Source organism: Octopus sinensis, linkage group LG27 (genome assembly GCF_006345805.1).
Source record: "Octopus sinensis linkage group LG27, ASM634580v1, whole genome shotgun sequence".
NCBI lineage: Eukaryota > Metazoa > Mollusca > Cephalopoda > Octopoda > Octopodidae > Octopus > Octopus sinensis.
The window spans coordinates 13,367,055-13,379,952 of NC_043023.1; the positions used below are offsets into that span (position 1 = coordinate 13,367,055).

Here is a 12,898-nt window from a genome sequence, read left to right on the forward strand (position 1 = left end):
GAGGAAACAGTGGCAGGGGTGGGAGGAGTGGAACAGAATGGATCGGAACCGCTCGCCACCCTGCCACCACCAGCCTCCACCACACACACACACACACACACACGCACACACACACACGCACGCACACAATCTACTCCTGACCCACCACCCCCAGCCGGACTCCCTTATCCCTCTACCTCGGGATAGAATATCAAAAAGGCCCTTTCAAGATGGTCAGTCTTCAGTTCCTCGTGGCTAGAGTATTGTGTTGATCTGTGGGTGGTGGTCGTCTGTGTGTTGCCGAGGAGTGGTGGTCAGTTGGTTGGAAAGTCGTCGATCTCCCCGACGTCCGACAGCTGCACCGACTCCTTGTAATATGTGATCTTGTATTTTAATCGTATCTTCTCCTGCAAAAATAAAAGGGAAAATAAGAAAACAACAACATCACTCAGAAAGCGCAAAGTCCACCAAGGCAACATCAACGTCTTTTCAACGATTAGCTAGGGGTGATTTTTGAAATGAGAAGATCTGAAATAAACTCAACTGCTCTCACAAACGAGAATACTAAAAATGAACTTGACTGCTCTCAAAATTAAGTAAAATAATCAGGAAAAATAATCCAGAATCCTTGTTCGGTACCAGATTGATCCCAAAATCTATTAAGTTCGTTCCAGTCATGGGGCCAAACATCCCTAAAAGTTTCATCCGAATCCATCCAGTGGTTCTTGAGATATCTTGTCCATGGACAAACAAAGACAACTGAAAACAATACCTTAGCAAAGGCAGAGATAATAATAATAATAATAATAAGTGCACTCAGAGAGTGCAAACCCCTGCCAAAGCAACACCAACGTCCTCTCAATGATTAGTCAGAGATGATTTTTAAGATGAGAATATCTGAAATAAACTCGAATGCTCTCACAAATGAGAATACTAAAAATGAACCCAATCACTCTCAAAAATTAATTTAAAAAACCCAGAAAAAATAATCCGGAATCCTTGTCTGTTGCTGGATCGATCCCAAAATTTAATCAGTTCATGCCAGTCATGAGGCCAAACATCCCTGAAAGTTTCATCTGAATCTATCCAGTGGTTCTTGAGATATCTTGTCCATGGACAAACAAAGACAACTGAAAAAACAACTGAAAACAATACCTCCGCCTTTGCTGAGGCGGAGATAATAATCCTTTCTACTAAAGGCACAATCGATTAAATCAATCCCAGTACACGACTGGTACTTAATTTATTGACCCCCAAACAGGTGAAAGGAAACAGTCAACCTTAGTGTAATTTGAACTCAGAATCTAACAGCAGACGAATTACTGCTAAGCATTTCGCTCAGTGTGCTAACAATTCCTCCAGCTCCCCACCTTATTATTATTATTATTATTATTATTATTATTATAATTATAATAATAATAATAATAATACATTACTCTTTACTCTTTTACTTGTTTCAGTCATTTGACTGCGGCCATGCTGGAGCACCGCCTTTAATCGAGCAACTCGACCCCGGGACATTCTTTTGTAAGCCCAGTACTTATTCTATCAGTCTCTTTTGCCGAACCGCTAAGTGATGGGGACATAAACACACCAACATCGGTTGTCAAGCAATGCTAGGGGGACAGACACACAAACATATATACATGTATATGACAGGCTTCTTTCAGTTTCCGTCTACCAAATCCACTCACAAGGCTTTGGTCGGCCCGGGGCTATAGCAGAAGACACTTGTCCAAGGTGCCACGCAGTGGGACTGAACCCAGAACCATGTGGTTGGTAAGCAAGCTACTTACCACACAGCCACTCCTGCGCCATAAATAATAAATAATAATAATAATATAGAATAGTGGTCATAGTGGTTGTAGTTGTAATAGTATTGGTGATGGTGGTGGTGGAAGGTGTAGTAGTGATGGTTGTGGTTGTAGTAGTGGTGCTGGTAGTAATGATGGTGGCTGTAGAATTAATAGTAATGGTGGTAGTAGTAGTAGTAGTAGTTATAATAATAGTCTTAGTTTTACCTTGAGAGGGTTGGCTAGCAACATGACTTGCGTGATGGCCGCTGGTGGTAAGATTGGGTTGAAAGAAGGCAAATCTGTAGCTGACGGAGGCTGGAGTTTCACTTTCATCATCTGGAAGAAGAAGAAGAACAACAACAACAACAGATGCTTTAGTGACAGAAAACAAAACTGGGGTGGGTGGGTGGAGAGAGACAGAATCCCACCTGACCCCCGCACCACACCTACAAACGACAACACGATGGCACTGTCAGATATCTTTTAGCTTTTACTTATTCTATCGATCGATCTATTTTGCTGAACTGCTATGTGGCAGGGACATAAACACACCAACAACAGCCGTGTGGGAGGCAAACACAAATGTAAAGACACGCAGGCATACATACATATACACACAATGGGCTTCTTTCAGTTTCCGTCTACCAAATCCACTCACAAGGCTTTGGGCAACCTGAGGGGCAGAAGACACTTGCCTAAGGTGTCACACAGTGGGACTGAACCCAGAACCATGTGGTTGGTAAGCAAGCTTCTTACCCCCCCCCACACACACACATATATACAACAAGCTTCTTTCAGTTTCCGTCTACCAAATCCACTCGCAAGGCTTTGGTCAACCCAAGGCTATGGTAGAAGACACTTCTCCAAGGTGCCACACAGTAGGACTGAACCCTGGACCATGTGGTTGGGACCAAGCTTCTTACCACACAGCCACTCCTGCACTTATTTTTTTATTCCCTTACTTGACTCGATTATTTGACTGTGGCCATGCTGGAGCACTGTCCCAAAGGGGTTTTTAGTTGAATAAATCGACCCAAGGACTTTTTGATTTCTTTTTTAATCATCATCATCATCATCATCATCGTTTAGCGTCCGCTTTCCATGCTAGCACGGGTTGGACGGTTCGACCGGGGTCTGGGAAGCCAGGAGGCTGCACCAGTCTCCAGTCCGATCTGGCAGTGTTTCTACAGCTGGATGCCCTTCCTAACGCCAACCACTCCATGAGTGTAGTGGGCGCTTTTATGTGCCACCGGCACAGGTGCCAGTCAAGGCGGCGCTGGCATTGGCCACGTTCAGATGGTGCTTTTTACGTGCCACCGGCACAGAAGCCACTCAGGGCGGCGCTTCCCTGGACAAATAGGAAAAAAATGTTGCTACAACCCAAGGACGAAAATCATGTGGAAACAGTGTTATCGTTGTCATTTACCTTTGGGACAGCAGCTTGGAAGAGAAAGTTCCGAATGGGAATTGAACCACTATTCATCACAGATACGACCAGCACGAGGACGTCCGGTCGAGGTTTGTTCTTGGCAAAATGTATCACAATCTTTAGACCATCTTTTTCATAGGCATTGATCGAAGAAGTAGCTCCTGAAAGAAGACCCAAAAAAGGGGGCATTCGTTAGAAAGAAGGGTTTTGCAATGATAATAAAGGTTTGGGACAAAAATGGACAAAAATGGACATTTTGAGAAGTGGAGGGACCTTAGTTGATTAACCCTTTTGATTCCAACCCCGATTTATGTTCCTAACACTAGCTTAATGATAATTAAGTTATTTTACTAAGTCAAGAATTTAGAACCAAAGAGAAATCCAAGAATCTATAGCCAATTATTTGATATTTTGACAAGAGTTTGCTCCTTAACCTTTTCATTACCAGCCCGGCTGAAACCGGTCTGGCTGTGTAGTACAAATGTCTTGTTTTCAAAAGTTCGGAATTAAAATCTTCCACCAAACCTTGGTCACAATTTATGTTCCTAACACTAGCTTAATGATAATTAAATTATTTTACTAAATTCTTTGTTATGTTTAAGATTAATTAAAAGAAACACAGAGCATCTCAACAGAAATATGGTAACAAAACGGTTAAAATATATAATAGAGAAACAATTCTTAACCCTTTTGATACTAACCTGGCTGAAACCGGCTCTGGCTCTGTAGTACAAATGTCTTGTTTTCATAAGTTTTGAATTAAAATCTTCCACCAAACCTTAGTCACAATTTATGTTCCTAACACCAGCTTAATGATAACTAAGTTGTTTTACTAAATTCTTTGTTATATTTAAAGTAATTGAAAGAAACACAGAACATCTCAACAGAAATATGGTAACAAAAGGGTTAAAATATATAATAGAGAAACAATTCTTAACCCTTTGGATACCAACCCGGCTGAAACTGCCTCTAGTTCGGTGGTACAAAAGTCTTGTTTTCATAAGTTTTGCATTAAAATCTTCCACCAAACCTTAGTCACAATTTATGTTCCTAACACTAGCTGAATGATAACTAAGTTTTTTCACTAAATTTTTTGTTATATTTAAAATTAATTGAAAGAAACACAGAGCATCTCAACAGAAGTATGCTAACAAAAGGGTTAAAATATATAATAGAGAAACAATTCTTAACCCTTTTGATACCAACCCATGTGAAACCACCTCTGGCTTTGAATACAAATGTCTTGTTTTCATAAGTTTTGAATTAAAATCTTCCACCAAACCTTAGTCACAATTTATGTTCCTAACACTAGCTTAATGGTAACTAAGTTATTTTACTAAATTCTTTGTTATATTTAAAATTAATTGAAAGAAACACAGAGCATCTCAACAGAAATATGGTAACAAAACGGTTAAAATATATAATAGAGAAACAATTCTTAACCCTTTTGATACCAGCTTGGCTGAAACCACCTCTGGCTCTGTAGTACAAATGTCTTGTTTTCTTAAGTTTTGAGTAAAAAATCTTCCACCAAACCTTAGTCACAATTTATGTTCCTAACACCAGCTTAATTATAACGATGTTATTTTACTAAATTCTTTGTTATATATAAAGTAATTGAAAGAAACACAGAGCATCTCAACAGAAATATGGTGAAGAAAGGGTTAAAATATATAATAGAGAAACAATTCTTAACCCTTTGGATACCAACCTGCCTGAAACTGCCTCTGGGCTCTGTAGTACAAATGTCTTGTTTTCATAAGTTTTGAATTAAAATCTTCCACCAAACCTTAGTCACAATTTATGTTCCTAACACCAGCTTAATGATAACTAAGTTATTTTACTAAATTCTTTGTTATATTTAAAATTAATTGAAAGAAACACAGAGCATCTCAACAGAAATATGCTAATAAAAGGGTTAAAATATATAATAAGGAAACAATTCTTAAATTGAAATCCCAGTGTTTATTTGAGAGAGACCTTATGTTATCAACCCCAGGGGGAATGGATGGAAAGGCTAACTACAGAAGGATGAGCGAGAGAGAGAGAGAAAGAGGAACAGAGATAGGGCGAGAGAGACGGAGATAGAAAGACAGAGAGAGTGATGCTTTTACCTGGTTCAACAGACTCCAGTGGCACAAAGACATCAGACAGCGAGATCGGCTCCTTCGGCACGAGGGTGGGGGAGCCGGTGTTGATGATGTTGCTCCCGCCTCCTCCCCCTCCGCCGCTGCCGTCCGAGTAGGCGGGTTCCTGTCCGACGGGCACCAGCGGCTTCGTGGAGAAGTTGAGCAGCGACCCCACCACGTCTCCACCACCACCACCACTGCCGCTACCATTGCTGTTGATTGTTGTTGTGGCGGTGGCGGTGGTGGTAGTATTATTTGATATTGCTGTCGTCGCTGTCAGGATATCGGCAGCATCTTTCGTGGTCGTCGTCGTCGTGGAGATGATGCTGGAGGCGGGCGTAGTGGATGCGGTCGTCAAGATCGACGGCGTGAGGTCTCCGTTGAAGCAGAACAGGTCGCCGATTGTGTCGTCGAGAGCTGAAGAAGTATTATTATTAGTATTATTAGTAGTAGCAGTAGTGGTGGTGGTCGTCGTCGTGGTAGAAGTAGAACCAGTGGTGGTGGTGGAGGCGCCGATGAATGGTCCGATGGCGCTGTTTGTGGAATGTGTGGCCGGCGTCGTCGACAACGAAGTCGCTGCTGTTGTGGTGGTGGTGTTGGTGGTGGTGTTGGTGCCGGTTGCAGACAACGCCGACGTGAACGGGGAATTTGTCGACGAACTGAAACGAGAAACAGGCAAAGATTGGGTTAGGGTAGAGGTTCTCGACCCTTTTTTTTATCTATGGTCCCCTTTTGATTGCTATTTTATTCTGGCGGACCCCCCCAAAGCCATTTATTGTTTAAAAATTAGTTTTCTTATTTCTTTACTGCCCACAAGGGGCTACACACAGAGGGGACGAACAAGGACAGACAAACGGATTAAGTCAATTACATCGACCCCAGTGCATAACTGGTACTTATTTACTCGACCCCGAAAGGATGAAAGGCAAAGTCGACCTCGGCGGAATTTGAACTCAGAACGTAGCGACAGACGAAATACTTATTTCTTTACTACCCACAAGGGGCTAAACACAGAGGGGACAAACGGATTAAGTCGATTATATCGACCCCAGTGCATAACTGGTACTTATTTACTCAACCCCGAAAGGATGAAAGGCAAAGTCGACCTCGGCAGAATTTGAACTCAGAACGTAGCGGCAGACGAAATACTTATTTCTTTACTACCCACAAGGGGCTAAACACAGAGGGGACAAACGGATTAAGTCGATTATATCGACCCCAGTGCATAACTGGTACTTATTTACTCAACCCCGAAAGGATGAAAGGCAAAGTCGACCTCGGCGGAATTTGAACTCAGAACGTAACGGTAGACGAAATACCTATTTCTTTACTACCCACAGGGGGCTACACACAGAGGGGACAAACAAGGACAGACAAACAGATTAAGTCGATTACATCGACCCCAGTGCGTAACTGGTACTTATTTAATCGACCCCAAAAGGATGAATTTGAACTCAGAACGTAGCGGCAGACGAAATACCTATTTCTTTACTACCCACAAGGGGCTACACACAGAGGGGACAAACAAGGACAGACAAACAGATTAAGTCGATTACATTGACCCCAGTGCATAACTGGTACTTATTTAATCGACCCCGAAAGGATGAAATGCAAAGTCGACCTCAGCGGAATTTGAACTCGATGTCTTGCAAACAAACTTGCACATGCAAGTGCTACCAGTTAAAATCTCCGTATACCGGAAGCTAGCAAGTGTATGGGGTCATCAGGAGAGAATGCGCGCCGTTTCGGTGCCTACCTCTCGACGGCATCAATGCGCACCGGCCCCCCTCACTGATATGAGGCCCCGCTTGCTAGATCAGCTGGTTATGAAGAACTCAATATACTTCTAGCCATCACTCATCGTCTCTTTTTAACCAAATCCAGTGGCTAGCCTTCTCCATTTCGGGGCCTACCTCTCAACGGCATCAATGCGCACCGGCCCCCCTCACTGATATGAGGCCCCGCTTGCTAGATCAGCTGGTTATGAAGAACTCAATATACTTCTAGCCATCACTCATCGTCTCTTTTTAACCAAATCCAGTGGCTAGCCTTCTCCACTGTAGATTGGATATCAGTCATGGTGGTATTGACTTTACAATGAGTTAGGCCTAGCGATAACAACAGTCGTCTCACGCTGTGTCCTACAAACTCTCTACATCCGACTTCGATAGGAAAATGTTCCGCTTTCCAGCCTGCTTCTTCACATTCCTCGAGGAGGTTTTCATAACGGTTCAATTTTCGAGCCCGAGCGGCGTCCATATTATCTTCATGAGGAACCGTTAGCTCGACTATATTTATAACGTAGCAGCAGACGAAATACCAATTTCTTTACTACCCACAAGGGGCTAAACACAGAGGGGACAAACAAGGACAGACAAACGGATTAAGTCGATTATATCGACACCAGTGCGTAACTGGTACTTATTTAATTGACTCCAAAAGGATGAAAGGGAAAGTCGACCTCGGCGGAATTTGAACTCAGAACGTAGCGGCAGACGAAATACCTATTTCTTTACTACCCACAAGGGGCTAAACACAGAGGGGACAAACAAGGACAGACAAACAGATTAAGTCGATTATATCGACCCCAGTGCGTAACTGGTACTTATTTAATCGACCCCGAAAGGATGAAAGGCAAAGTCGACCTCGGCAGAATTTCAACTCAGAACGTAACGGCAGACGAAATACCGCTAAGCATTTCGCCCGGCATGCTAACGATTCTGCCAGCTCGCCGCCTTAAAAACTAGTTTTCTAGAAACTTCTTTGAAAATTCCTATTTTCTTCTTCATACATTAACTTGTGTAGGTTGAACCATGAAAAATGTTAGAGAAAGAAACCTGGCCATTCCTTGAAATACATACCAATACACCTAAAGTAGGGGTTCTTGACCATTTCCCCCACACTTAACTAGAAAACTTTTCACACACCCTACCACATCATAGGTCTGTTTGGATCAGGACTGACCTGGGGCTAAACAACAACTATAGCCACTAATACTAACTACTATACTATACATTAGATAATGTAGTCCTAGGTACACTATGCCTGAATAAAAGATGGGATGGTCACAGCTGGAACATCTTTGATCATAGGTCTGTCTGGATCAGGTCTGACCTGGGGCTAAATAACAACAACTACAGCCACTAATACTAACTACTATACTATACATTAGATAATGTAGTCCTAGATACACTAAGCCTGAATAAAAGATGGGATGGTCACAGGTGGAACGTCTTATCATATGCCTAGAGATTAACAAGAACATAGGCCTTTCTTGATCATTAGATAATGTAGTCCTAGATACACTATGCCTGAATAAAAGAGGGGATGATCACAGCTGGAACATATTTGATCATCGGTCTGTCTGGATCAGGACTGACCTGGGGCTAAACAACAACAACAACTAAAGCCTCTAATACTATACATTAGATAATGTAGTCCTAGGTACACTATGCCTGAATAAAAGATGGGATGGTCACAGCTGGAACATCTTTGATCATAGGTCTGTCTGGATCAGGTCTGACCTGGGGCTAAATAACAACAACAACTAAAGCCTCTAATACTATACATTAGATAATGTAGTCCTAGATACACTATGCCTGAATAAAAGAGGGGATGATCACAGCTGGAACATATTTGATCATCAGTCTGTCTGGATCAGGACTGACCTGGGGCTAAACAACAACAGTTATAGCCACTTACACTAACTACTATGCTATACATCAGATAACGTAGTCCTAGATACACTATGCCTGAATGAAAGATGGGATGGTCACAGGTGGAACGTCTTTGATCATAAATCTGTCCAGCTCAGGACCAGCCTAGGGCTAAACCACAACAGTAACAAGATACTCACCTACTCTGACCTTTCTCTTTCGACAGAGACTGCATCAACATGGCTTTACCGAGCATGTCCAACTCCTCCATGGCCTTCTTCTGGGACTCGCTCACCGTGGTGGACGAGGACAGCCGCATGCCGAGTGCGTCTGCAGACATGGAGCCAAACGCCTGCGGTTTGTTCTTCAGTGGTGCTGCAACGAGAAGGTGAGAGAATGAGATGGTTACCAGAGGCCGATTTCATCATCGTTTAACGTCTGTTTTCTGCGCTAGCATGGGTTGAACAGTTCGACCGGGATCTGGGAAGCCAGGGGGCTGCACCAGGCTCCAGTCTGATCTGGCAGTGTTTCTACAGCTGGATGCCCTTCCTAATGCCAACCACTCCATGAGTGTAGTGGGTGCTTTTTACATGCCACCGGCACAGGGGCCAGGCGAGGCTGCAACAGCCACATTCGGATTGGTGGGCAATGCCACGATCGGATTGGTGTATCGATATATATATATATATATAACATCATCATCGTTTAGTGTCCGTTCTCCATGCTAGCATGGGTTGAACGGTTCGACCGGGATCTGGGAAGCCAGGAGGCTGCACCAGGCTCCAGTCTGATCTGGCAGTGTTTCTACAGCTGGATGCCCTTCCTAATGCCAACCACTCCATGAGTGTAGTGGGTGCTTTTTACATGCCACCGGCACAGGGGCCAGGCGAGGCTGCAACAGCCACATTCGGATTGGTGGGCAATGCCACGATCGGATTGGTGTATCGATATATATATATGTATATATATATAACATCATCATCGTTTAGTGTCCGTTCTCCATGCTAGCATGGGTTGAACGGTTCGACCGGGATCTGGGAAGCCAGGAGGCTGCACCAGGCTCCAGTCTGATCTGGCAGTGTTTCTACAGCTGGATGCCCTTCCTAACGCCAACCACTCCGCGAGTGTAGTGGATGATTTTTACGTGCCAGGGGAGGCTGGCAGCGGCCACGATCGGTTGGGGCTTTTAACGTGCCACCGGCACGGAAGCCAGTCAAGGTGGCGCTAGAATCGGCCACGTTCGGATGGTGCTTTTTACATGCCACCGGCACACTCAACCAAATTCAATGACTACCACCCGTGCCAGTGGAGCGCTAACAGCTCCATCCGAGCGAGATCACTGCCAGAACGGCTGTCCGGCTTCCGTGCCGGTGGCACATAAAAAGCACCATTTGAGCATGATCGTAACCAATGTCGCCTTACTGGCATGTGAACAAAATATTTGAGCGAGGTTGTTGCCAGTGCCGCTGGACTGGCTCCTGTGCAGGTGGCACATAAAAAAGCACCATTTCAAGCGTGGCCGTTGACAGTACCGCCAGACTGGCCCTCATGCCGGTGGCACGTAAAAACACCCACTTCACTCTTGGAGTGGTTGGCGTTAGGAAGGGCATCCAGCTGTAGAAATTGTGCCAGATCAGATTGGAGCCTGGTGCAGCCATCTGGTCCGCCAGTCCTCAGTCAAATCGTCCAACCCATGCTAGCATGGAAAACAGACGTTAAACGATGATGATGATGATATATCATCTGATTTTTTTTTTTCTTTGTCCAGGCTTAGTTAGAAGGAAGAAGAAGAGGTTGACAATGACAAAGAACAATAACAACGAGAAGAAAAGGAATGAGGAGGAGGAGGAGGAGGAGCAGAAAGGAAGCGATGTCCTTACCAGAAACAAAAGACCCTGAGGCCAGGGACGGTGTCTGTGACGTCGCAGTGAAGTTGGGGAACACGGGAGCCTGCGCCATGCCACTGTGCAGTGGTGTGTTCGTGGCCCCCATGTTGAAAACTGAATGGATTGGTGAAGGATTGGCATCTGTCGTGCTGCTGGCTGTTATCACATTGCTGAGTTTGTCTGAAGGTTCCACCTTGCCACAAAAAGAAACAACAAAAATAAAACAATAATAATAATAATAATAATAATGATAATGATAATAATAATGGTAATTCATTTCATTTCATTTACTTGTTTCAGTCATTTGACTGTGGCCATGCTGGAGCACCACCTTTAGTTGAAGAAATCGACCCCAGGACTTACTCTTTGTAAGCCCAGTACTTATTCTATCGGTCTCAAGCGATGTTGGGGGAGGGGGGCAAACACAACACACAAACATACACATATACATACGACAGGCTTCTTTTAGTTTCCGTCCACCAAAGCCACTCACAAGGCATTGGTCGGCCCGAGGCTATAGCAGAAGACACATGCCCAAGGTGCCACGCAGTGGGAGTGAACCCGGAACCTGTGGTTCGTAAGCAAGCTACTTACCACAACAGCCACTCCTGCACCTATATATATATATATATACGACGGGCTTCTTTTCAGTTTCCGTCTACCAAATCCACTCACAAGGCTTTGGTCGGCCCGAGGCTATAATAGAAGACACTTGCCCAAGGTACCACGCAGTGGGACTGAACCCGGAACCATGTGGTTGGTAAACAAGCTACTTACCACACAGCCACTCCTGCACCTATATATATATATATATATACGATGGGCTTCTTTCAGTTTCCGTCTACCAAATCCACTCACAAGGCTTTGGTCGGCCCGAGGCTATAATAGAAGACACTTGCCCAAGGTGCCACGCAGTGGGACTGAACCCGGAACCATGTGGTTCATAAGCAAGCTACTTACCACACAGCCACTCCTGCACCTATATATATATATATATATACGATGGGCTTCTTTCAGTTTCCGTCTACCAAATCCACTCACAAGGCATTGGTCGGCCCGAGGCTATAGCAGAAGACACGTGCGCAAGGTGCCACGCAGTGGGACTGAACCCGGAACCATGTGGTTCGTAAGCAAGCTACTTACCACACAGCCACTCCTGCACCTATATATATATATATATACGACGGGCTTCTTTTCAGTTTCCGTCTACCAAATCCACTCACAAGGCTTTGGTCGGCCCGAGGCTATAGCAGAAGACATGCCCAAGGTGCCACGCAGTGGGACTGAACCCGGAACCATGTGGTTGGTAAGCAAGCTACTTACCACACAGCCACTCCTGCACCTATATACGACGGGCTTCTTTTCAGTTTCCGTCTACCAAATCCACTCACAAGGCTTTGGTTGGTCCGAGGCTATAATAGAAGACACTTGCCCAAGGTGCCACGCAGTGGGACTGAACCCGGAACCATGTGGTTCATAAGCAAGCTACTTACCACACAGCCACTCCTGCACCTATATATATATATATATACGACGGGCTTCTTTCAGTTTTCTTCTACCAAATGCACTCACAAGGCATTGGTCAGCCCGAGGCTATAGCAGAAGACACTTGCCCAAGGTGCCACGCAGTGGGACTGAACCCGGAACCATGTGGTTGGTAAACAAGCTACGTACCACACAGCCTCTCCTACAAGGGCTGAACACTTTTTTCCACTTTATTTCTAATCCCAAATGCTTTAATTTATAAATCTAGCACTATATCTTTCTCCATTTCAAAATTAAGGGTAAAAATAAAGCAATCCTGCGAAACAACTGATCTTTACACAGAGACGCACAGAATAAAAGCAATCATATAACGACAGCAGAGGGCACAACAAACATCAGTGATCTGATTGTCACCTGTACTCCTGATAAGATATGCCAATTAGTCTTTTACACCTGCCAGGCTCGTTTGTATTAGCTCAAGTTGTTGGATGATTTTTTGATCCTTTAAGAATATTGCCAGTGCTGCTGGACTAACTCC

The 12,898-nt window shown here is 44.2% G+C and overlaps 1 protein-coding gene across 2 annotated transcripts in view; it reads right to left on the bottom strand.

Moving 5' to 3' along the window:
* Positions 1 to 12,898, bottom strand: part of LOC115225343 (ADP-ribosylation factor-binding protein GGA1) — a 67,567-nt gene that overhangs the window by 598 nt on the left and 54,071 nt on the right. For both annotated transcript variants that reach the window (XM_029796292.2, XM_036513957.1), the window contains exons 13-18: positions 10,870 to 11,068; positions 9,190 to 9,364; positions 5,319 to 5,992; positions 3,202 to 3,365; positions 2,001 to 2,111; positions 1 to 386 (exon numbers count right to left, since the gene is read on the bottom strand). The exon at positions 1 to 386 is cut by the window's left edge and continues 598 nt beyond it. In XM_029796292.2, coding sequence (XP_029652152.1) covers positions 294 to 386; positions 2,001 to 2,111; positions 3,202 to 3,365; positions 5,319 to 5,992; positions 9,190 to 9,364; positions 10,870 to 11,068 — 1,416 coding nt within the window. In that variant the 3' untranslated portion in view covers positions 1 to 293. The remainder of the gene's footprint in view (positions 387 to 2,000; positions 2,112 to 3,201; positions 3,366 to 5,318; positions 5,993 to 9,189; positions 9,365 to 10,869; positions 11,069 to 12,898) is intronic.